Source organism: Spodoptera frugiperda, chromosome 30, assembly GCF_023101765.2.
Source record: "Spodoptera frugiperda isolate SF20-4 chromosome 30, AGI-APGP_CSIRO_Sfru_2.0, whole genome shotgun sequence".
Classification (NCBI taxonomy): Eukaryota; Metazoa; Arthropoda; class Insecta; order Lepidoptera; family Noctuidae; genus Spodoptera; species Spodoptera frugiperda.
This window is the reverse complement of record NC_064241.1, coordinates 9,885,136-9,909,254: the sequence shown is the minus strand read 5'-3', so window position 1 is coordinate 9,909,254 and position 24,119 is coordinate 9,885,136. Positions and strand designations below refer to the sequence as shown.

Genomic DNA, 24,119 nt, shown 5'->3' with positions numbered 1-24,119 from the left:
CATAACAGATTTCATAGAGACCTTGAAAATGTCGACTCGGTTTGTTTGCTTAAAATATGGAGCTCCACCGTCGAGTAAGCGACACACAAAGTTAAATATTCCATAAATAAAAATAGTAAATGTAATGTACTATGAGCAAGAGTAGTTTTTAGGGTTCTCTATTTGAGATGCATGATTGAGTTGCAGAGGTTTCAGTGTTAAATTAATTCCCTGATTAGACAAATATTGGTAAAATCAGGTTTAAATAAATAAAATAAATATAAAATAAATTTGTTTGACCCTAAGGGGTAACTTTGTCCCTAATCCTGTAAGTAATAGAAATTCAGAACAAAGCGTTTATTAGTTTTTATTGGGTCAAAGTTACCCGATCTTAGGGTACATAAAAAGTATCACATTTTGAGAAAAATATAAACCTCGTGTTAACTAAAATGTTATATTACATTATTGACTTTTTCTATAGACGACTTTGTAGCCAAAATAAAAAAATGCAACTTTAATTAACTACATGAAATAGTTCGTTAAGTACATGCAGTAGCTATTTTTATTTTCTCAACTTTATCAACAATACAGGGCTCAAATTCACAAGCCAACTCACTCTTGCCCAAATATATGTATGCATTGATCTTTTTCGTATTTTCTATGAATTGGAAAATGTGATGAGATTGTCAAGAGACCTGTCTACGAGTATCTCTGAGGTATTGAATCCAGTATGAGTCTAGGTGATTTAAAATGGATTTGTAACGTATCATAATAAAATATAATTTACAAAAAATGTGAAGTGTACAGGCTAGAAAATAATATTGTAGAATTGGATTAAGAAACTTTATTGAAAAAAAATTATATAAAAAGTGATACTGGCGGGAGTGGGGCGAGTGGGGGTACATTCACGAAAATGGGGACGTAAAATATTACAATTTATCTTCCGTTTAGAATCCTACGAAAGTTTATAAACTTCCTAATAATTGATAAACTAACGGATCTTGTTATTTTCCGGTGACATATACATCTAATGCACTACAAATACTTAGCCAACATATATCTTGATACTCAATGCATACTCAAGAACGGGCGCTGCCGTGTCAACACGAGTGGCTTACCCCGCGGCGCGGCCTGATTCAGTCACTACAAGATAAGCGTCAGTGAAACGTCTTGAGGCATGTTTTTAGTCAGAGGAAGAATAATATAGTTTTGGAAGAAATGTTTGGTTTTCTTCATTTTTGTTCCCATGAAGATAATTTTTAGTGTTGGTTCTTATATCTCTGCATACTCTTAGCATTGATAGTTTCAAAGCATTACGAATATACGCAAATATATATCATTTACTATTCTACTGTTCAATAAGGTGTCTGTGGAAAGATATACCCAAAGAATTGAAGACGGGTATAATTCAAAACTCTAAACTTTAAAAGCAGTAATTGTAAATTAAACTACATACATATAAAACACAACATAAATACTCCCTATAGTTTATGTGTCGTAAAACAAGGATATGTTTTACGCTCTGCAAACGACAGTCTCTTCTATAAGTGTACAGGCGATAAATGGCGTCGATAAATACGTCATCGGAGTAGTTTCTCAAAGAGGTCAGATGACCTAGTCTAAGTTTACGCGATCGACACTTTACCGCGTTTAGCTCTCTGATTGGTCGGTTAACTTGAAGCAGACCACTAACATTAGAACTTAAGACGGGATATCTACTATGATTAATTATTTATGTCGATCAGTTTCCGATATTTCGGCACTGTTGCAAGCGCCATGATCACGGATGAACTGAAGTATATGCGGGTGGATGTTTATGAGCAGACAGCTAGTTCTTCGTTTTTTGCTAACGACACCGCTACCACTGTCACTTGTATCAATTAAGTTCTAATGTTAATGTTAGTGACCGTGTCAGTTTAAAAACTTATATTGGAGCAGACCAATCAGAGCGCGGAAAGTCATAAACGTCTTGATAGTGTTAACGTTGAACAAACTTGTATTAGGCATTCAGATGGCAAGTGAACGATTTCGGAGCTATCGTGTCCGTTATTATACTTGACCACAAGATGCTTCGATATCGTAGTATTTTTCTAAAGTTATTGATACTTTTCTTCCTGTTTTTCCTGGGAAAACATGAGCTTGTTCGACACTTACTTTTCTTGAGCAGTCGGAAATACTACTTTAACAGAGAATACTGAAATGTATTTTAAAATAAGATTTTAGACTTTACCGTTGCTGAAATTTCCGAAACTAAGAAACTTAATATTACTTGCGGATTTACTGCACCATACAACTACAGTTACCTCAACTATAATTAATATCTAAGAAGGACCTAGTCTTCATAATATTTACCTACGTATTGGTCGTGATGACTCGGAGTCATCAGACGCTTCTCATGCACATGGAAGCGAGTTTGTACCAATGTGACCAGTGACATACGGTGAAATAAAACGAGGAAACCTGTGAAGAATAATGTGGGGCAAAGGTTGTTTTATTTTCGAAAAAAAAAACCTGCTCTCATAATTTCTAATTTTAAGTTTTAACCCGAATTGCACAGGCGTGGTGGTTATTGCTTAATCTTTCTCCGTGTAAGAAGAGGTATTTGCTTAGCAGTGGGCACTATGCATCACGTATATTACACTATACATCGTAAATTCTGCTTATACACATGACTTGCATGAAAACTACTTACATTATATGTTATTATAACCTACTATTATTGGCGCAACACGACTAATGGGCTCATAGTAACACCGAGTGGATCAACCTGACTAGCTGAAAGATTAATGATTGTATTATTAATAATACCTATCATACGTTACCTATTATTATTTTTATATACAAATGTTAGTAAATATTTATTAAGGTAATAAAACGCCTTCTACCCTTTTTATTCCCTATATAAAAAGTAGCCTATGTTCTATCTCTGTACCAAATTTCATCAAAATGTTCGGTTTACTGGTTTAGGCGTAACGGCGTAAGCGTAACAGAGTTACTTTCGCATTTATAATATTAATTATTGCCCGCGACTTCGTTCGCGTGGAATAGTGACTTCCGGCAAATTTTTGGTTTTAACCACATAGTTCCCGATCTCGCGGGATCTCTTCAAAAATGAGATGTGGAAGATATTCCAGGGAACTCTTCAAAAATCAACATAATGAGCTCAGCGTTTGAATTTAATAGATGTATACTCACTTAGGGCATTGAAAAAATAGTTTAAAAACGGACTTAAACTAACTTAAAACTAAAGAAAGCTACGAATTACGAATTTATAACAATTAAAAAAGAAACTATATTACAACCTATCCTCTATGCTATAATAACCAAGCTTAAACTAAATAATTTAAAAGAAACGACTTAAATCTAATCTAATTAATTTATAAATTAGACTTACAATTTTATTAAAAAAACTAACTACAGTAACTACTAATAATCGATATCAAACTAAACCTTCGTTAAATAGTTTAACCAAAAAACCAGGAAAACCCAACAAATAAACTTATTAATTGACAAATACAACGAAACTAATTTAGAATATACGAAACAGCAGGACCACTACAGACAAATAACACTATTCAACACAAAAAAAATATCTGACCCAGTGCGTATTATTTCATAATGAGGTAGCCTTATGATAAATAACTATAGGCATTTTATTTTGATATCACATCTAGAAGTGGAGATATAGGACTTTTTATTTTTTTCCCGACCTTCAATAGTTAAATTACGGGTAGTCGTGAAATTTATAACTATTGCTGATGGAACTCAGTGCATTCGTTAGTTTAATAACTGTTTTCTAAAATGTCGCGAGTTTCTGTTAATAGTCCTGATTTATTTTACTATGTTTGTGGAGAATTTACGCCAAAATCGAAAAAAAAGTCTCTGTCTGACTTAATTAAACAGGCCTATTGAGCTTATTTTAACCGTTACGTAAGAAATCAAGACAAGCCGTGGGTGCCTAAAGTATGCTGTTTAAGATGTTATACGAATCTGAATGGTTGGTCTAAGGGAACTACGAAAAAAATTACATTTGGTACGCCAAGCCGAGCGCGATCACTACATTTTATAAAAAAAGATTGGCCATCACGTCACTCTCTAGTTGTGGGACAAAAAAACATTAAATTTAATCCTATGGTTGAGCCAGATAAAATCATTTTACCGGCATTACACATCAAATTGGAACTTATAAAAAAAAATATTAAAAAATTAAGCAAAGACGGTTCTGCATTCCAGTTTCTCAGCAAAAGTTTCCTAAACTTAGTGACGCGAAAATCAAAGAGGTTGTTTTCGTAGGTCCAGACATAAATAAACTAATTCTAGACTCGTCTTTTACATCTACTCTCAACAATATTGAAAAACAAGCGCTTTTGTCGATGTCACGAAGAATTTCCTTGGTAACAAGAAAGCAGATGATTTTCGCGAAAAAATAGATATTTTGTTGGACTGCTACTATAAAGTGGGATGCAATATGTCATTAAAACTGCAATTTCTTCATTCACATTTGGATTTTTTCCCTAAAAATATGGGGTCAGTCAGTGACGAACACTGAGAACGCTTTCCTCAAGATGTTGCTGCATTTGAGAAACGTTTTCAAGGTCGATGGGAGCCTGCTATGCTCGCAGATTACTGCTGGACCCTTCTTAGAGATACCCCAGCATCTGAGTACAAGAGGACAGCCAGTCACTCCAAAAAAACCACACCATTCCCATTAAAACAAGAATAAAATCATGACAACTTTGTAATTTCGGACATAGCGGTATATCTGGAAATTGAGATGTGATGGAAAGTGCTTATTTATATATTTTTATAATATCAGTGGCAAGGAATAATAATCACATAATGAAAACTCAGATAAAATTAAAAGTTGAAAATTTGTTGAGTAGTGTAATCATACGACTGATAATACACTTTTTCTACGATAGTACCGAAGCGCTCGGCCGATACCCAACCAAATGAATGTAACGAAACCATAGCGCGATCTATTTCGATCCCAACGCCATCTATCGAGGATAAAGACAACTTGGATTATTTATTTATACTCCGTTCGGGCATTTTCTTTGTACTAAAAGTTTAATTATATTGATATTATTTTTTTCATACCTTTTTACTATTTATTTACTTTTTTTCGATGAATTAAAACAATAACATGAACCGAAGTCGTGTAACGATCGACATAGAATTATCTATACTCCGTTAGAGCATTTTCTTTGTACTAAATGTTTTATTATATTGATATTATTTTTTTCATACCTTTTTACTATTTATTTACTTTTTTCGATGAATTAAAACAATAACATGAACCAAAGTCGTGTAACGATCGACATAGAATTATTTATAAATAATTTATTTCTTATTTTTATTTTTTGATTTTTGAAATAAAAATATATCTATGTCCTTTCTAAGGTTCTAAACTATATCTGTACCAAATTTCAACCAAATCCGTCAAATAGTTGCGGAGATTAATGGTATAAGCATAGAATGTTCGACGTGATTCTTTAATTTGACATAACTTTTTTATTTATGAACCGATTGACATGAAACAAACACTAAATGTAAATTTAAGCATCCCACAATATATTCGTGAAAACCGCATCCAACTCGGATCAGCCGTTTCTGAGATTAGCGCGCACAGACGAACAGACAAACAGACAAGCAGACAAACAGACAAACAGACAAACAGACAAAAAAAAAGTTAATTACATTTTTGGGTTCGACATTGACATAACAATAACCCCTGCTATTTTTTTTATTTTTATTTTCAATGTACAGACAGCACTTTTCTACGATTTTATTATATGTATAGATAATTTATTTCTTATTTTTATTTTTTGATTTTTCAAATAAAAATATATCTATGCCCTTTCTAAGGTTCTAAACTATATCTGTACCAAATTTCAACCAAATCCGTCAAATAGTTGCGGAGATTAATGGTATAAGCATAGAATGTTCGACGTGATTCTTTAATTTGACATAACTTTTTTATTTATGAACCGATTGACATGAAACAAACACTAAATGTAAATTTAAGCATCCCACAATATATTCGTGAAAACCGCATCCATTTCGGATCAGCCGTTTCTGAGATTAGCGCGCACAGACGAACAGACAAACAGACAAACAGACAAACAGACAAACAGACAAACAGACAAACAGACAAACAGACAAACAGACAAACAGACAAAAAAAAAGTTAATTACATTTTTGGGTTCGACATTGACATAACAATAACCCCTGCTATTTTTTTTATTTTTATTTTCAATGTACAGACAGCACTTTTCTACGATTTTATTATATGTATAGATGAATACTGCTTTAAGAGTTTATTTTGTCTTATTGGAGGTGATTAACCGCTTGATTTTAATTATTTACTAGCCACCCGTCCAAGCTTCGCATGGGGGCAATGGTGACATATTATGCATGTATTATACATATTATAAACCTTTCTCTTGAATTACTCCATCTATGAAAAAAAACGCATTAAAATTCGTTGCGTAGTTTTTAAGATTTAAGCATACAAAGGGACATAGGGGACAGAGAAAGCGACTTTGTTTTATACTGTGTAGTGATAATACCCCATCATCATCCCTATTATAGATCATCCAGTTATTAGTATTTTCACTCGTACAAATTCCTTGTGTCATGTCCTAACTACATCCTTTGTGTAGCTGACAGCAATTGTGTTCAATTTGCAAATGTATTGTGCGTGATTTCAACTCCAATAAGGCCAATAATTGATAATTTTATGACCAATTGCTGATTTGAATAGGTACATTAGGTTTATCTTTGTTGTTTTATATGAAGATGTACTGTTGAAGCGAAAGAGGTAAGTAAGATTCGTAGCAATTGACGTTCCATTGTCTTTGCCTACCCCCATGGGAGACAGGCGTGAGGTTATGTATGTATGTATGTTTTATATGAAATGGCTTCTCGTTGCTATCAGTTCTACATAATGATCCTACATATGTCCGTAATTTGATATTCTTAATAATACATAGTGTTAGCCTTCCTGGTATTTGTAACAATCATACTGTGTAATGTTACCTTGACTAAAATAAGATCATCATCAATGTTTAAAGGTTGATGGCCAACGTGCACCGTAAGATTGAAGAGGAACCCATTGAATTACGCTCTGTTTTTAGAAAGGTATCGCTTACAATTTCTTTCAATCGTTATTTTCCTAGTCGACCAATGACTAACCAAGAAAAATATCGATTTATACAATTAACATACCGTCTTTCAAACCCTAAAGTTACATTTTAAGAGAACCCTTTACTCATTAGTCACATTTGCGACCACTCGACCAATGAGAGAGCAATTAAAATACTTTAAAAACCGAGTCCTCTTCATTCTAATTTATCTTTTATGTATAGTCCTGTAAGGTCTTTATTTGTCTAGTCATACACGAGCCCCCGGTTACAAGTTCCATGTACCCGACCTTTTAAAGGACGACAAACAAATGTAAGGTCAGTGTACGTTCCTTAGGACATTCCCCTACCGATATATTCTTTTAACATCCGATCGTGTATATAAATTCCTATTTTATTTGGTTTTATATTCAAAGGATTTTGTTTTGGACACGAGGATTTAGGATTTATTTTCAAGTTAGGTGGTGTTGGTGGTAGTAGAAAGAGTATACCTACTACAATGGTATTATTTTAATTTGGATCTAACTCGGTGTCGTCTTCGAGAGTTTGACTATATAAAAGTGAGGGATGTGTGATATGCAAATATTTTTGAAAATAATAACTATTTTAATTATTATGTTATTTGGCTTAATTACGTAACTGTTTGACGAGGTATTCAACCAGTTTCAGGCCATGCTAAAGGCTCATATTCATGAAAAGCATTCCGCAATACATGACGCAGCGATTATCGCGCTGCTGTTGACACTTCAAACAGTGACGTGAGTATGCCAATAGTATAATAATTAATTTAGTATGTCTCCCGAAAGTTATAATAAAATTAGAATAAATATTCTATGCTTATTCTATGTTTTTTATGTACGAAATCTACGAGTTACCAAAACGCTTTCAAAGTTTCACCCGTTTCTATATAACACTATTACTGTTACTCTAATTAACCTTTATTTACGACTAGTCTTTGAACCAGGCGACGCTCGTTCGTTTGAGGTTAACCGAAACGGAGTTACATTGCTCTGTAAGTAATCTAAATCTGAGTAACTGGTTGTTTCTAATCTCGGTTTAAGATATTGCATGGTCAAATGTAATCTTATTTAGTGGTAAGTGCACCTGTGTATTTGTAATTGACTTGGAATGAGATTTTGGTATTAAAAAGGACTTTATTTTAATATACAATAAAGGCTAGGGCTGCTGCCCGATCTGGAGCTGTGGACAACGTAACAGGTTACTGGGGCTCCGGCTCAAAGCAGTAGAAGGAACGGGGTGGTTTTTAGTCAGTAAGAGTCTGACACTCACTTTCGCCTCACCCAAGGTGGGAGAAGTCATTGGATGTCTTTCCTCACTCAAAAAATAGGAAGGTAAAATTAGGGACACGTAAAATATATACGTATATTTACAAATACCACCTTTTCATGTCCAGAATTGACGTTGTAATTTATCATTCTATATTTAAACGTAACCACAGTTAACAAACAAAAAAGTTATCAAATATGGAAAACCTATTAAAAATCTCAGTATTTCCTAGTATTGCACCACGGAGCCAAACATTTAAAAATAATCACGCATACAATTTCCCGCTTAGTAAAAAAACAGACATAATAATAGACACAGTGACGGTTTTCTATGTAGATATAACAGCCATCAGACTGAATCCAATTCATAGTTCTGATGCCATTTGAATAAAAATAGGGCATACATAATCTGGCCACGTACGTAACGACGCGGCTTAAATGTGTGAGCAAGGGTGTGTTTCTAGTTGCTAGACACTTATATGTACCTAGGTATAAAGGAGTTGCTGTTTGACTAAGGGAATATTGTAGGTACGTTAGTCATCAGTCAAGGAGAGGTAGCGAGTCATTGTTAGATTTAAGGATTAACAAAATTCGATCTTGCTCTTTAGGAAATAAGTCTTTATTTAGTCTTTATCCAATATAATATAAATATGATGACAAAGCTATCTTCAACTTTCTAGTTGCCATGAACTGTCTAAGACAACAGAAAACTTTTCTTAAACGAAATCCGCTACTCATGCTGCTCTAAACCCCAGAGATTTACCAGTCATCCTCGTGTCTTACAAACACAATTCTAATAACACAAATCTGGACGCGGTCTTACCCTGTTTCACGGTGGCTACTCTTGGGAATCTCCCTTCGAGACAGCGCAGATTCTATGTAGCGACTACTTGAAACCCGTTCTGCATATTTCATTGCAAGTGTCCCGAAGCTGGGACGTCGCCACGCGCACTGCCCGTTTATATTTTGCTCCTATTCAAACTGAATTTATGACGCATTTAGAGAATTTTTTCTAACACTTTCGCTGAGATATGGCACCGTCTCTTGAAATACGCGCGTTCGTAAATGTAGCATTTCTGCCTCCTTATTGAAGTTCGTGAATGAGGCTGAGATTGGAATCTCAAATGGAGCAAAAGCTCACATATTTTACGGTTATTTATTCACATACAATTGCTTTACGGACCAGCTGGAATATGTTGGCGAAAGTTATAAAATTGATAGCGCCTCGCATAGGTACTTATATTGTTGGTGCGTTCACAAGTATTTGAGCAAATCATTTATAGACTTTACTAAATCGAAAAATATTTTAAGTTTGCTCTGAATATAACGCAACATTAATCCCTGTTAATATTTAAAATGCTGATGTCATGACTGTCATTCTTACCAGGGAATATACCCTGCTAACCGGGTAGTATTTGGCGGTCAATTTTGTGGTTTAAACTTATAAAAGCTAATAAGGAAGCAATAATAATTACCGTACACGAAACGATACCTTACCGTAATAGTAATAAAGAAAACCAATGATTACCATCAAAAGAAACGTTATTGACCTAATTTCTGGCAGTATTTCCTCTAATTAAAAGTAAACACACCACTCGGTCTACTGAACCATTTCTTGAACAATCCAGCCCTTTGATTGTGGGTGTTCCGCCCTAACTAGGGCCAAATGGTACCTTCATTCATGTCACCGTAATTGGCAATTAGTGCGGTCGATTCTGTTTATCAATGCTGTCCCGTTTTACCAACCACCTATACGCCAGAATACAAATTAGGTTTAAAAATTAATCCCACCTTTAATGATACTTAGACCTAGATCGTGTTTAAGTATAGATTAGGTTTGGTTATTGAATAAACATGTGAATCTCGAAAGAGGAAAATGAGGTTTATTTATAGTCTACGGTATACTTTTCCTTTACTAACGATCTGAATCAGTCTTGTTGTAATAAGAAACGAAATCATAGCACAAATACAGCCAAACTAAGCCCAATTAAAGAAATATCTTCCGAGAAATGTACAAAAAAAAAAATTGCAAAGAAGAACAATACCATTAAATCTTAAATCAAAAATACCATTTCTTAAACCTCAAACAGACAGGAAAAATCAAACACTGGGATTCTATTAACAAAGAAATGCGGAAACAATTGGGAAAATCAAAGAAAGTGCGAACCTACGCGGCTAAACGCGATATAAGATTTTTATCCTGCGCCTTTCTAGCCGACACTAAACCCATTATGGGACAAAGGAGTTCCGTACAAAGATAAGACGTTTCTTGGAAGCATCGTCATCTGCCACTAATGATAATAGGTCACATAATTTCGGATAAAGGTCCAAACGTGCCGAAAACAGAGAAAACGAAGATATCGAATCTGTTTGGCGATAAGAAAATTATTCAGCGTTGGCGTGTTAATCGAGAGTGTTTGCTGGGTCAGAGAATCAAGGAGGTGAGATTTTAATGGAGTCAGTGCATGGTTAATTAATTTTGGAGAACATCACACTATAACCAATAGGAGTTGAGCAAGGAATTTTAGGGAAACACTATATAAACACTTGTTTTTATTGGAAAGTAATTCACGTCTCAGTTTCTTCTTTACACCTAAACTACTGTTCCGATAATAATTCTTTTTCAAATCAAAAGAAGTGAAGAAGAGCCGGTAAAACTGTGGAAATAGCTATAGTTAGATACTATTGATTTCTTTGAATGTTTAAGTTACACGAGCAGAAAATCATGGTCTTTAACCCTGAATCTCTCTAAGCATTTTCGATAATTTTATTCCTAGTAACAACACGTGATCGGTTCCTACAATAGATTTTACGAACCTCTTTCTACCTACACGCAATTTATAACATGTATTAAGTACTTCTACGTAGAAAGAAGATGTTATATAATTACCACTCGTGTAGGATCCTCTCCCTCCCACATAACAATGTTTATTGGGCTATTCAAATACAGGGATTCTAAGAACTAACCCAAAAACTAGAGTTAGTATATGAAATACAGATTCGCCGTTGCTTTTATTGGAAATAGATTGGGTTCTTATTAAAAAGGTATTAAAATTTGTGGGAGTAATAGACGTTTTTGTCATAGAAAATATGTTAGAAAATACTTTAAGGTAACATCAAACTAGGTATTCCTTGAAGGGGTAGGCTGAAAGTGTACTTATAGTACACCCTTTTTACTTCAGGTATGTAATTAGTGGTTTTTAGGTACGATGCGAGAATCAACAATACCTAGAATTCCTACATCGGTTGTTGTTACACACATGTTGTGGGTTTTTATAGAAAATGCGCCTTTATTTACAATAATAACAAGAATCAAAACATGTTAATCACAGTTTTTTTACAGCAAAATAAACACGTATGCAAACAATTACTTTACTTGCCATTCAAAAGTCTACTGTTTGCAGTTAAAAAATAAAGTTCACTTTTATCTCTCTCGCATAAATCTAGGGAAACCATTTATAAATACTGGCCTGTTTGAATTGTATAAAATGGCTATTCAACTCCTCGCCCCGATTATTGAATAGGAAGCGAGTACAATGGAACTAGTCGTACTTCAAGGCGGCTTTAATTGAACGCTCGAAATTTATACAAAAAGATCTCTCACTGATTTAGTGATAGGACACTTAAGTTTAGGATGTTCTACAATTTATGATGGTTTCGATTCGACTTCTAAATTTATGTGTTTTATTATATTGAGGTGTAGTTTTGGACTGATAATAAGAAACTCTTCGAAGCTAAATACAGTAAATGGACGTTCTAAAACGTAGGAAATAAGATGACTAATAATTTAATATGCAATAAATAATTAGTCATTCAAATAATAACTGTGGTGTTTAATACTTTGTAATAACTATCGTCAGACATACTATTACGTCGCGCAGCCTACTAATTAGACCGTGCGTCGGCGCTGGCGGCCGGCGATGCGCGCCTATCGCGCCCTCTGCCGGCAACCCACCGCGTCTGCGCACTCAGTCGTTTGGTGACTCGAAACTAGCAGAGTTTTACTAAATTAGTGAGTAAACCGTGATTTTTAGTATACATTTTTTAAATATTTTAGTATATTTAATACTTTGTCTTAAACTTTAGTACTTATTCATTGTACTTTTTTTATGGGGGAAAATCATCCAATAACTTCTCTCGCCTTGGGCGAGGCGAGATTAAAGACCACCCCGTTGCTACTTCTACTTTTTGAACCGGAGCCACGGTAAACCCGCTAGGTATTCGTTGTTTTTTAGAGTTACGTGCTTTACGTTGATGTTTAGTCATACACAAAATATTTTACCGATATCATTAGGTGACCAATACAACCAAGGCGGCATTGGTATCGTCTGCCGCAAGCTCATCATTTCCCCGTAAAGCAATCACGCAAAACCTCATGGGAAACATGGTGTTTGGTCAAGATATATTGTTTACTCAACACGATTCGGATCCAGGAAATATAGAAATCGTTCCCATGGGTCCTATGGTAGGCTGTGAGCTTGTATCTCCGTGGATGCTTGATATATTGACTCTGAGACAGATGACTGGGGATGTAAAGGGCTGTCTAAAGGTTTATATTTATTTGTTTTGATATTACTTGATTGGTTATGATTCACTACCGAGAATGAGGTTTAAGGTTCCTTTTTCGGGTAAGCGACTTATTTCGTATATAGTTTTTTATTATAGGTTCCATAATATAGTCTATTGGTGAACGTATTGTTATTGCCTACCTATATTATTCTACTCTTTCTATTTATCAATGTTAGGTTTTCGCACCAAGGGTTTTTTAAGGGGGGATAATCATCCAATGAATTCTCCCGCCTTGGGCGAGGCGAGAGGGAGTGTCAGACTCTTACTGACTAAAAACCACCCCGTTCCAAATCCTGTTTTGAGTCGGAGCCCGCTAGGTAGTCCGCAGCAGTGGTAGTCTGATGGCTCAACGAGGCGTGCGCAGAACTCAAGGCACCGTACGCACGGATCTAGTTTTGGTCGAGCGACCCTCACCAAGGCCTATTGTTAAACATCGAGCATAAATATTTTATTATTTCAATAAATAGGTAGTTATTATGTATAGGAATATCAAAACTATACCCTTGATTGAACTCCCGGCGGGCGGTAATATTAATATACTATAACTAAACATAAACAAACATCACTACGCAACCAAAGCCGCCGGCCGTTTAACCGTATGAAAATGTTTACAAAGCCAATTATTCCTACTCGCAATGCTCCCAGCAGTCGTTTATCCTACAGAACTACGTATTATATTATTTTGTTTAAATTTTTGCGAGTATTTTCAACCAAAGTCAGTATAAGGAAGTTTGGTTTTGATTGACAGTCCAGGAAAAAGCCCTGTAAAGTCTGCCAAGTTATTTCAGGTAATCGATTGTCAAAGGCGATAGTAGGTGTCGAATGTACCTAGATAAAAAAATGAAAATTAGTTCAGGACAAAAATGAAATAAAAAAACATCCACAAAAGGATTTAATTTAGAAATTAATACATAAAAAGAAAACTCTGATTAAGTCCAAGAACCAACTCAATCATCGTGTGTTTAGCGGTGAGCAGTTGATCGCTGACAATATCCAACCAACATGGCTGAAGAAATGAACGAACATTTCACATTTATATTACTTGGAGACAGCAAAATTAAGATACGTTTTTACAAGCAATGGGGGTGAATGTCCTCGAATACAGCTTTGTGGCCGATCCTCTGATATTTTATAAGGCTATAAACATTCGTATCTCCCTTTATCTGTTTCTAATGCAGATGTAATGTATCGTCGATAGAAATATTGAAATTCGCAGAACAATTTATTATTTGAAAGGCGTAACCTGTCTCGATTGGTTTAACATTCGGAGAGAAAATCCTCCAATACTACTTTTCGAAGTAATTGTGTCTACCTGCTGTTTCGTAAAACAGCGTAGGAATATTTAAAAGTAGATGTGCCTAAGAAGAAACAAAGAGAGATTCTCTCAGTACTGAATTAAATAACAGAGATATTTTTAAATTAAATTAGATTAAATATAGTTTATGTTGAAATTAAAATTGTAAAAAGAACTCCCACCTACAATTACTACAAATGAAGTAATTTAACTAGAGACAAAGTGAAAATTTATATTTAGCACGAGGCACAGGTAGCTCTTGAAGCCTCTCATACACAGACAATAATTTACTAAGCAATAACGCTTTGTATTCTATTATCAATACAACATTCGTTACCAAAAGATACCTTAAAATAACCTTTACAAAGAAATATAAATAGAGAAAGTTCTCCTACATATTTTGTACAAAACGCTCCTAATACGGCCCGGCCCGACTCTTCCAAGGGTTAAATAATATTTTGTTGTTGCCAAAAAAAACCCTTCAGTGTTCAAGTTGCCCACTCCGGGCGATAAAAAAGCAAGTCTCTTGGGCCATTTACGTCACCCCTGAATTTTGGCGGAGACGGACGGCGGGCAATAAAGCTGAATGTTATCTCACTAATTTTTTCCCCTGCCTTGAAACCCGCCATTCGTTCCCTATATCGAATCTCTCGACTTCCAACGATTATGGCGCAGGTTAACGAAAATTCGTAGACGAAAATCGAAAATTCGCAACGCTATATTCTCGTCAATCGAATGTGATGAGAGAAAAACGGTTTCGATAGCTGATAGGCTATTACGCTAACACAAGCGGTTAAGCCCTTAAATTTTATGGGTTTAAAAACATTTTTAGTTTCAGTAGAAACTGTATCGATGGTAGCCAATTTTATTTTATTAGCATTCCAAGTGCGGGTACTTGTGAAAGTTAATCAAGAGGGAACGTGTTTCATGCAATTTGTAAGGCCATTCGACCCTTCATAACAGTCAACAGCGTTCTTAATGACGCTTTCGTTTTAAAAACGAGCTCGGACTAACTAAATATTTGAGTGGGACGTGCGACAAGTGACATCCGAACTAATTGCTACTGAGTTACTTTAGTAATTAACGTATCATTGGAATGCTAATACCTCTTCAGTTAATTATAATGAAAGTATTTAGTTTCTGGGTGTTTTGTTACTGACAAATTAAAAGTAATGAACGCTGTAATTATTGTATTTTTAATTCAATTTGTAATTACTACAGTTTCTATTTGCGTTACTTGAGAATTAAGTATTAACTTTAAATAGTTTGTTTGTAACAATAACCTAAAATTAACAAATACATTTACTCGTTGTATTTCGTAAAAATCCAAAACAAATTACCATTTCAGGCAGAAAAACCTTATTTTTTAAATTATATTCTAATATTTGAACTTTATTTACAGATTATTTAGTCAAAAAACTTAGAAAACTGTATAGATATAACTAGGTAGGTTGTACATAGGCTCATGTAACTCAGAGGCAAAGACATATTGAGCCTAATCACTCCTCCTAGGGCGTAAGTGAATTCATTTTCCCGCGTCAGCTGAAAGAAGGCTTTCACTTTACGACGCTCGATTTTATCTGAAAAGAAATAACTTCAATGATTTGTGGAAATATGCGAAGCTTTACAAATTTATTTTAGCGTTGTAGGAGTATCTATGTTTTGCGAAAGTTTCAGTATTAGGGACTGGGTTGAATAAGAACTTGGGGACATTTAACCTCTTGTATGCCGGTATATAAGACACAATAGTAAACATATTGTGTCTCACATAGATCTGCGCTCCTGGCTTGCCATGGGTTAAAAATCTATACTATCTATTATCCAATCACACTTCATACTAATATTATAAATGTAAAAGTTTTTGTGAAGAATCACGCTACAACTACTAAACGGATTTTGATGAAATTTGACAGGGTATAACTTTGTATCTCACGGGACCGCGAGTGAAGCCGCTAGTTATAAATACATGTTGCATCATAGTGCAGTATGCAGCATGTTTGATTATAGTGGTTTCATTTCCCTCATATAAAAACTACAGGTTTAAAATTGGGCCAAACTAATGATAGTATTATCTATTTTAAACTCCAGTCTATCTTACCTAAAGGCTTGGAGTTCACAGCATCGTGCAGACACGTCCGTATGGCAGCCACCTGAGATGACGTCACTCTCGAGTAGTAACAGGGAACCACCACCAGACCGGTGAACTTCATACCACGACCGAACAGGTATATTATCGTTGACTTGCCGAACTGGAAACATAGAATCTTTGTGTAAAGCTCAATTCAAACATTTTTAGAGAAAAGGCAAATAAATCAAACCAGATTAGTTGTTGAAACTGTCTTTCGATCGAAACTGGGTTCCGATTCTCAGATTCATCGAATTCCAACCCGGAGCTGCGGACTACCTAGCAGGAGTACGAATAGGGTTGTTTTTAATCAGTAAGAGTTTGATGTTTCCTCTCGCCTCACCGAAGGCAATATAAGTCATAAGATAGATGATTTTCTACGATGATGATTGTTCGTTCAAGTGCCAAATATTGTTATTTTAATTTCAAAATATTCAGCTTAATTTTATGACCTGTGAAGAGTGCGGACTTAGGCCATTTTTAACATAAAGGACACAAGTAACATTTCTAATTGAAACACACACACACTCTACAAATACAACATTTTATTGTTACCTACATGTACCTAATACAGGTACACATTGACACCAGCAATTTATACTGCGCTAACTCAAAAAGCGTACTTTACAGTAGAGGCGTTTAAAGGGAAAAACGTGATAACTTTTACATTAATTAAGATACTTTTTTGAAATTTGATATGCTTAATATTTAATTTATTCATTGTAATATCTCATATTTATATTTCCTTAATTATTTCTATTTTTTGATTTAGCGCAAGTTAGCCGTATATAAACGTAATTCATCAAAAAAAAATTACATCTTATACACGTCTAACTTATGTTAGCGTAGTGTAGTACGGGACGTGGTAGTGCATGATCAATCATCTGGTGCATATTTCAATATTTTATAAAGAACATGTACTTACTTACAAAAAGAATAGTCAACGTACCATTAATAAACTAATTAATACGTTAACACATAAGTATTTACTATGTAAAAGTCGCTAAGTCGTTCATTTTACAAACGAACAAGTATACACACGAACGCACTAAACTACGCTAACTATGAGTTAGTGCAGTGTTGCACGGACTTTGACCAAAGTGATCCGCGCGCACACTCCGCTAATAATAGTTGGCATAATATAAATCGAGTGATTTCAAAAAGTACCTCTACTTAGCGTTTTATAAGATTTGTAACTTTCTTATTTTTGTATATTTCTTCTCATTTTTTTTATGACGTATGTAAACACACATTTTAAGCAACTTGGCATAAAAAAAGTTTTTTCCAAATTTCGAGATAGCGTAGTATAAATTGCTGGTGTCGACATGCTAGTTGACACTGCACAAAACATCCAATATAGGGAACAAAAATAACGCCCTATATTTACTATCGTTTATTAGTACTGTTGCCAAGCCTTCTACTGACCTAGATCACGTTAAAAGGTCGCCAGCGAACATCGCCTCGTCTTTTATTTCGGAGTGATGATCATGGCTGAGGGGAATTATGTTTAACATGGAAACTAGTACTCCAGGGATTAGCCCCTTAGTGGATTTATGAACAAATATTGACTCTAAACCTTTCACATTGTCTGATAGTTATGTCTGAGTTTGTTTTATATTGAATGAATAAATAAATGCGTTTTAGATTTTGGTGTGGTTTTGTGATTGGATTTTGAGTGTATAGGTGCTTTTTTTTGAGGGGCGAAAATCATCCAATGTCTTCTTCCCTCGACTTGGGGGAGGCGAAAGCAAGGGTCAGACTCTTTCTGACTAAAAACTACTCCATTCCTACGCCTGCTTTTTAAGCTGGAGTCCCGGTAACCCGTTAGGCGCTAGGCCTCTCGCCTCACCCAAGGCGGGAAAACTATTTGGGTGATTTTCCTCCCTCAAAATAAATGTAATGTATAACGTATGTATGTACTTACAGTATTGCTGACGGTAACTGTCTGTATAACTTTGACCATCATTTTCAGCAGCATTGTCGTTGACAGTCCCGCAGTCAATAGAATTACTATCATCTGAAAAAAAAAAAAATTTTAAACTTGCTAACTAGATTAACTAGACTAATATTTTCTCCCGTGTCGTGGGTGCGTTTACAAACATACAAGTTGACACAAAAAACACCCAGACCCAAAACAACAATTTGTGGATCACACAAACGGAACCTACGACACGTTCCGCGGCAGCCAGTTGCCCAGCCAACCGTGCAGTCTATGTTCTAGTCTATTAATATTATAACATACTTTAAATAAGAAACTACATTTATGGTTTGATTAAAAAACTATTAAACATGCATTTCAAATTCCAATTAGCAAATAATTCTTGGTAAAACTTACCGACAAACTCATAATGGAGTTAAGTTGTTCCGCACACTTGTGAAGCAAATCGTAGACCCGGTGCAAAGAACTAATATCAAGCTGTGCATTGTTCGACAACGCTTCAACTTTATTCAACTTCCTTCTATAATTATCCGTTCTGGTTTCCGAAGAAAACACCTTCAAAACGTGCGCCTTTATAATAGAAAGTCTGGCATAAATTGTTCTTAAAAGAACGAAGAACAAGATCTGCTCACAATCGTGACTCAGCATCATTATATAAAAACAGTACACTGTCCTATCAATGAAGAAAGACAGGTAAAAATAACATCCAATATATTCACATAAACTGTAAAACAAACAACCAGACAGCCAAAACAAACTCGCATAACCAGAATCGACAATATTCAAATCTTTACTGATGTTCAGCATCTCATCAAATTTATCAAGATCCCGAAAAAGGCTCCTCAATTTATTTCTGCTTGTGAATAAAGAAATAGTTATGAGCAAAATATATTCAACGCAGCACGTATACTTGAAGACGAAGTACGTAGCGGATAATTCGTCAGCATTAAACATAATACCCCAGACCAAAATGGGCATGAAAATTGTATGGGCCAAACTCAAGATTAGAACAAATCTGTTGGGATTTAGAAGGTATAATCTGTTGATCCCAAACAGTAATGCTGCACATATCTGGTACTTTATTGCTTGGATCGACGAAACAGGCCTCTTCGGAACAAAATTATTTCGTTTTGGTCGAACGTCGATCGGAGTCACTTTAGAATTTCTGTTCCCACAAATTTTAGATTGCAGTAACATGTTATACAACAATATTTGGTAACAAACGAAATACCAATAAAGAAAATGTCTAATATATTTTATACTGCTATTATTCTAAACTGTATCGATGGAATTGAACACCGATAAAATCTTTAATCCATTTTGATTGATGTCAAACTAATTACTGAATGCTAGAACAATTTTGTAAAATATTTTCCAAATTGTTGAAATCCTTGAATTATTTATGGGCTACCGTTTCATCGAAATTGTTTTAATTAAAGCAATTTCATGGATGTAACATTGTACCTTTTGTTGTTGGGATTCCGATCTTTACTAATCAAAATGGTTACAAAATATCTAATTGTAATGTTATCGTAAAATCTTACTTGTTTAATTTAAGTGTGGGAGAGCCATGCTTCGACAGGAATAGGCCGGCTCGACCAGAGTGATACCACGTCCTCACAGAAAACCGACGTGAAACAACGCTTGTATTGTGTTTCGTTGTGTCAGTGAGGTTACCCAAGGCGCAATTACCCTTCCTAATCCCCGTTTCCCCAAAAACCTTTAAATTCCTATCCCGCGAAAAGGCCGGCAACGCACTTGTAATGCCTCCGGTGTTTCAAGTGTCCATGGGCGGCGGCAATTGCTTTCCATCAGGTGATCTGCTCGTTTACCGGCTTATTCCATACAACAACCAATTTTCGACTACATGACATTAGTATATCACTCTTGTTATCTACTTAACCTTAACCTTTTGTCATTACAAACATAAAAAAAAACATTCGCAACCACTTTCTAGATTACGAAACGCTTATTTCGCAACATTTCAAATTTTATAACGTTTTTGCTTCAAAAACTTAACAGCATTAGTGAAACTAATATTTTTTATCGTCGCCATTTTTGTAGTGCGTAAAAAACTTCAAATTCATTCTTGGAACATTTTTGATTTATGCGTGTATTTTGTTGGCTAGAAAAATATAGTGTAATGGTGCTCTGGGGGACATTTGGACGTAATCAAGAGCCATTAGGCACATCTATCATCAAAGTGAACTCATGATATTCTTACATAACGTGGGATTATTTATTATACTGAAGCTTTTAGTTGTATAAATATGTATAGAGTGTATTCATAAAAGTTTAAGTAAGTCTTTGATATCATTGAGGAAATGTTAGTGATATTATTTTAGTACTACTTATATAGAATTTTTGTATAATTCGTTATTTTTACTGTATGTGTACTTACTTGTTTAATTTTCTTAATGTTCGCCTTTTATCCCCGAAGAGATAGGCAGAGGTGCACATTACGACACGTAATGCCACTGTAAAATGTACACTAACTTTTTACAATTTGTGTTATACCTAAGTCCGATGTAATAGGGGGTGAGCCTATTGTCATATGGGCTGGACACAATTCTAGGCTCCCTGCTACTAAAAGCACATGTATAATATCTTTTTTCAGGTTGTATTATAGTCCAGATTATAGCAAGGCAGTAAACAGGTTCCGCATTTTGTGCTGTTGTTCACACTCCGCCCAGAGGAAAAAAAATGGATGACCCTTGTGTTCCTAGCAGCTAGACGTTAAAACTGATTACGAACCTAAACTGATGATTAATTATTAGAGTTTATTTTTGATTAGCTTATAACATCTGATTCTTTAGTATCTAAGTATGTCCTAAGCTTTCAGATGATGATAGACCTATTTACAGGTTTACTTATTAAGATCATTCCAGAGTATCATGTTTTGTAAATAAAGGTTATACAGTTAGCAAACGGCCGATTACGGCACGATGTTTTTGTTTTGTAAAACTACCTTTATTTGAACAAAACAGGCTGCAAGCGCGTTGTGCACTTACCACCTTTTTGTAATGACGATATGAAATGTATCATACGACATACGATTTAAAGTTCAAATTTAATAGCTGGGTCTGTAGCGGTGTCTGTGAAATGTCCTTAATTCCGATAGGTATCTCTAACGTCTAACAAATGACCGGTATAACCAAATTCATAGTCCGTGTTCCCGCAATATGTCCGTTGAAAAAATGTTTGCTTAACGAGCGGATAAAATATTACCCGTATATTCTTTATACGTAAACTAAAGCCATGATTAATGAATGACTTCTAATGTTGCTGTAAAACTACCTTTATTTGAACTTTGTATAACATTCTGTTTCTTCATATTTTTCTTTACGTATATGGGATGTGTGATGGTCATTTTTATACTGACAATTCTGATATTAAAGGTTATCTTAAGAAATCGCATTCTGCGATAAGTCTGCCCATTGTACGCCAGTATTATACACAATTAAGTGTATAAATAAAAAAAAATTAATGGACACCCTGTAGACTAATAATAGTATAAAAACATTAATAAAATTTGATTAACTACTATAAAACATTTGTGCCTGGCAATTTCGTGGTAGATTATTATTATTAACCTTACTTTAAGGTATGTATACCTTTTAAATAACTTCATAACAGAGTTTTCTTAGTCTTAGCTAGATCGACCTATTAATTTTTATAAATTTGCCCCCGCTAGGATTTTCTCCTGTCTCATGGGTGTGTCAACAAACATATAATTTCACATGCACATGACACCCAAACCCGAAACAACAATTTTTGTGGATCACACAAAGAGTTGCTCCGTGCAAAAATCGAAACCGCTACAAGTTGCACGACAGTCACTTACCCAGTCACCGCACCAACCGTGCAGTTGGCAACTAAATTCTACAATTGACTACAACATCAATATAAAAGGAGCAACAGTTCACGAGTAACCTTGACACCTGTGACGTCAGAATGGAAAGAGATTGATTGCTTAGCAGCCCACAAAGCCCCCCAAAGAGGTTATACGTTACTGGGCTTTGTGCAAAGGGACTTAGGATTACCGGCATCTTGTAAAGGACAAAACTATCTCACTACTTGTCTCTAAATCCTACAATATGTTAAGTTGTTAAGACGTGAACCTTAGGGTCCATTTGGGTTGCCTGTGTCTCTATTTTCCGGTTTGTGTAATTTCTTGGAAATAATTGTGGCAGAGATTTTCAGGTCAGATAGTTTAATTGTTTGTTAACTATTTCTGGGTTTAGAGCTTAAGTTATGACTTTGATTTTGTGTTGATTTTCTTAACTCTTTCTTTTTAAGGAGGGAAAATCATCTAATGACTTCTCTCGCCATGGGCAAGACGAGAGAGAGTGTAAGACACTTAGTGACTAAAAACCACCCCGTTTCTACTTCTGCTTTTCGAGCCGGAGCCCCGGTAAACCCGCTAGGTAGTCCGCAGCTCCGGATCAGATTACACTTACCTGTACCACAATTTTGAATTAATTATTCAGTTATCTTTCAAAATATAAGATAAATTCTAACCACTCCGATATATATATATATATATATATATATATATATATATATATATATACTACTTTTGTTTATATAAATAGAAAGTTTTCGTAAAAAAATGTAAACATTATTTTTGGCGTAAATAACACAACCCTTTTCGGAATCTTCGCTCAAAATAATGCATTTCCATTATAACATTCTCCATCATATTCCGCATCAAAAACACAACCTTTCGCAAGAAACGGGTTGAGTCCATTAGCTGGTGTTCCGTCGTAAGTCAATTCATACAAGAGTAATACGGCGAGACTTGTTAAAATGAATATATTACATAAGAATGAAGAACCTCAACTTATCCTGCTCTGACGCATAAACACAATTTTTGCATTAAACTTGAAAAAGATTTATCTACCGACGCATTCTCGTACAATAATGGTTGGGAAAAAGCGATTCCTTGTACCGGAAAGTCTTCGTTGGATGAATAATAAAGGATGTTGAATACATTTAAATATGAATGTAGTTTATTCCCAGTATCGACGTATCGACGCTAAATGCTTGACGAACTGACGGATCGGCGTTATTCGATTTATGTGCGGATATTCGCGTCGGAATGTTAAATTGTATGCATTTTTCGGAAGGAAATTGAAAACTGTTATAATATGTATGTATAGATAAGAATACAAACTGTTTTGTATTTATAAGGTAAAACGAGTCTTTTGCCGTCTGCAAAAAATTATATCTTAACTTCTACCAGATAGGAACTTAATTGTTTCTTACTTTTACATAACACCCCAGGACATAAAAGTGTAAGGTATTTTTTATGAATGCGTAGATGATTTAATTCTGCCCAGTCACATACAAAAGCTAGTTTCACTAACTTAATATACGTAGACCAAAATTAGAATGATTAAAGGGTTTAGAAATAAGAAGTTTGAGAGTTTTATCTTGTTAGTTTTGACTCAGAATGGTCGTTAATTGCACTAATCTTTGGACATAAATCAAAATGGTGACAAAGCTAATGAATCCTAATAGTACTAAATGATTATAACCACGATATACTTCACAAAGTATGACAACGCAAAGATTCGTAAAAACCAAATGATTTATTATACAGAAATTCCCTTCCACGAGGAAATTATTATCTTAACGAGCTCTCATTAGCCGTGGTTAGCTTTTGTTTTGCCCGGACTATACTCGCTTTGGATATTTTTTTTCTCTCTTCGTCGTGTTTTTCTTAATTAAATAATTATGTTATGCTAATCTTAGTTCGTCCTTCTCGAAATAATTGGCC

General features: G+C 34.9%; 1 protein-coding gene across 1 annotated transcript; it reads right to left on the bottom strand.

Moving 5' to 3' along the window:
- Positions 1-15,680: 15,680 nt before the first annotated feature.
- Positions 15,681-19,534, bottom strand: LOC126912852 (uncharacterized). The gene is made up of 5 exons (XM_050707162.1): positions 19,248-19,534; positions 18,734-19,010; positions 18,323-18,415; positions 16,372-16,522; positions 15,681-15,853 (listed from the first exon to the last, which is right to left on the bottom strand). Exons 1-5 carry the CDS (start codon positions 19,532-19,534, stop codon positions 15,681-15,683), a joined length of 981 nt encoding a protein of 326 aa, XP_050563119.1.
- Between the last annotated feature and the right edge of the window lie 4,585 nt (positions 19,535-24,119).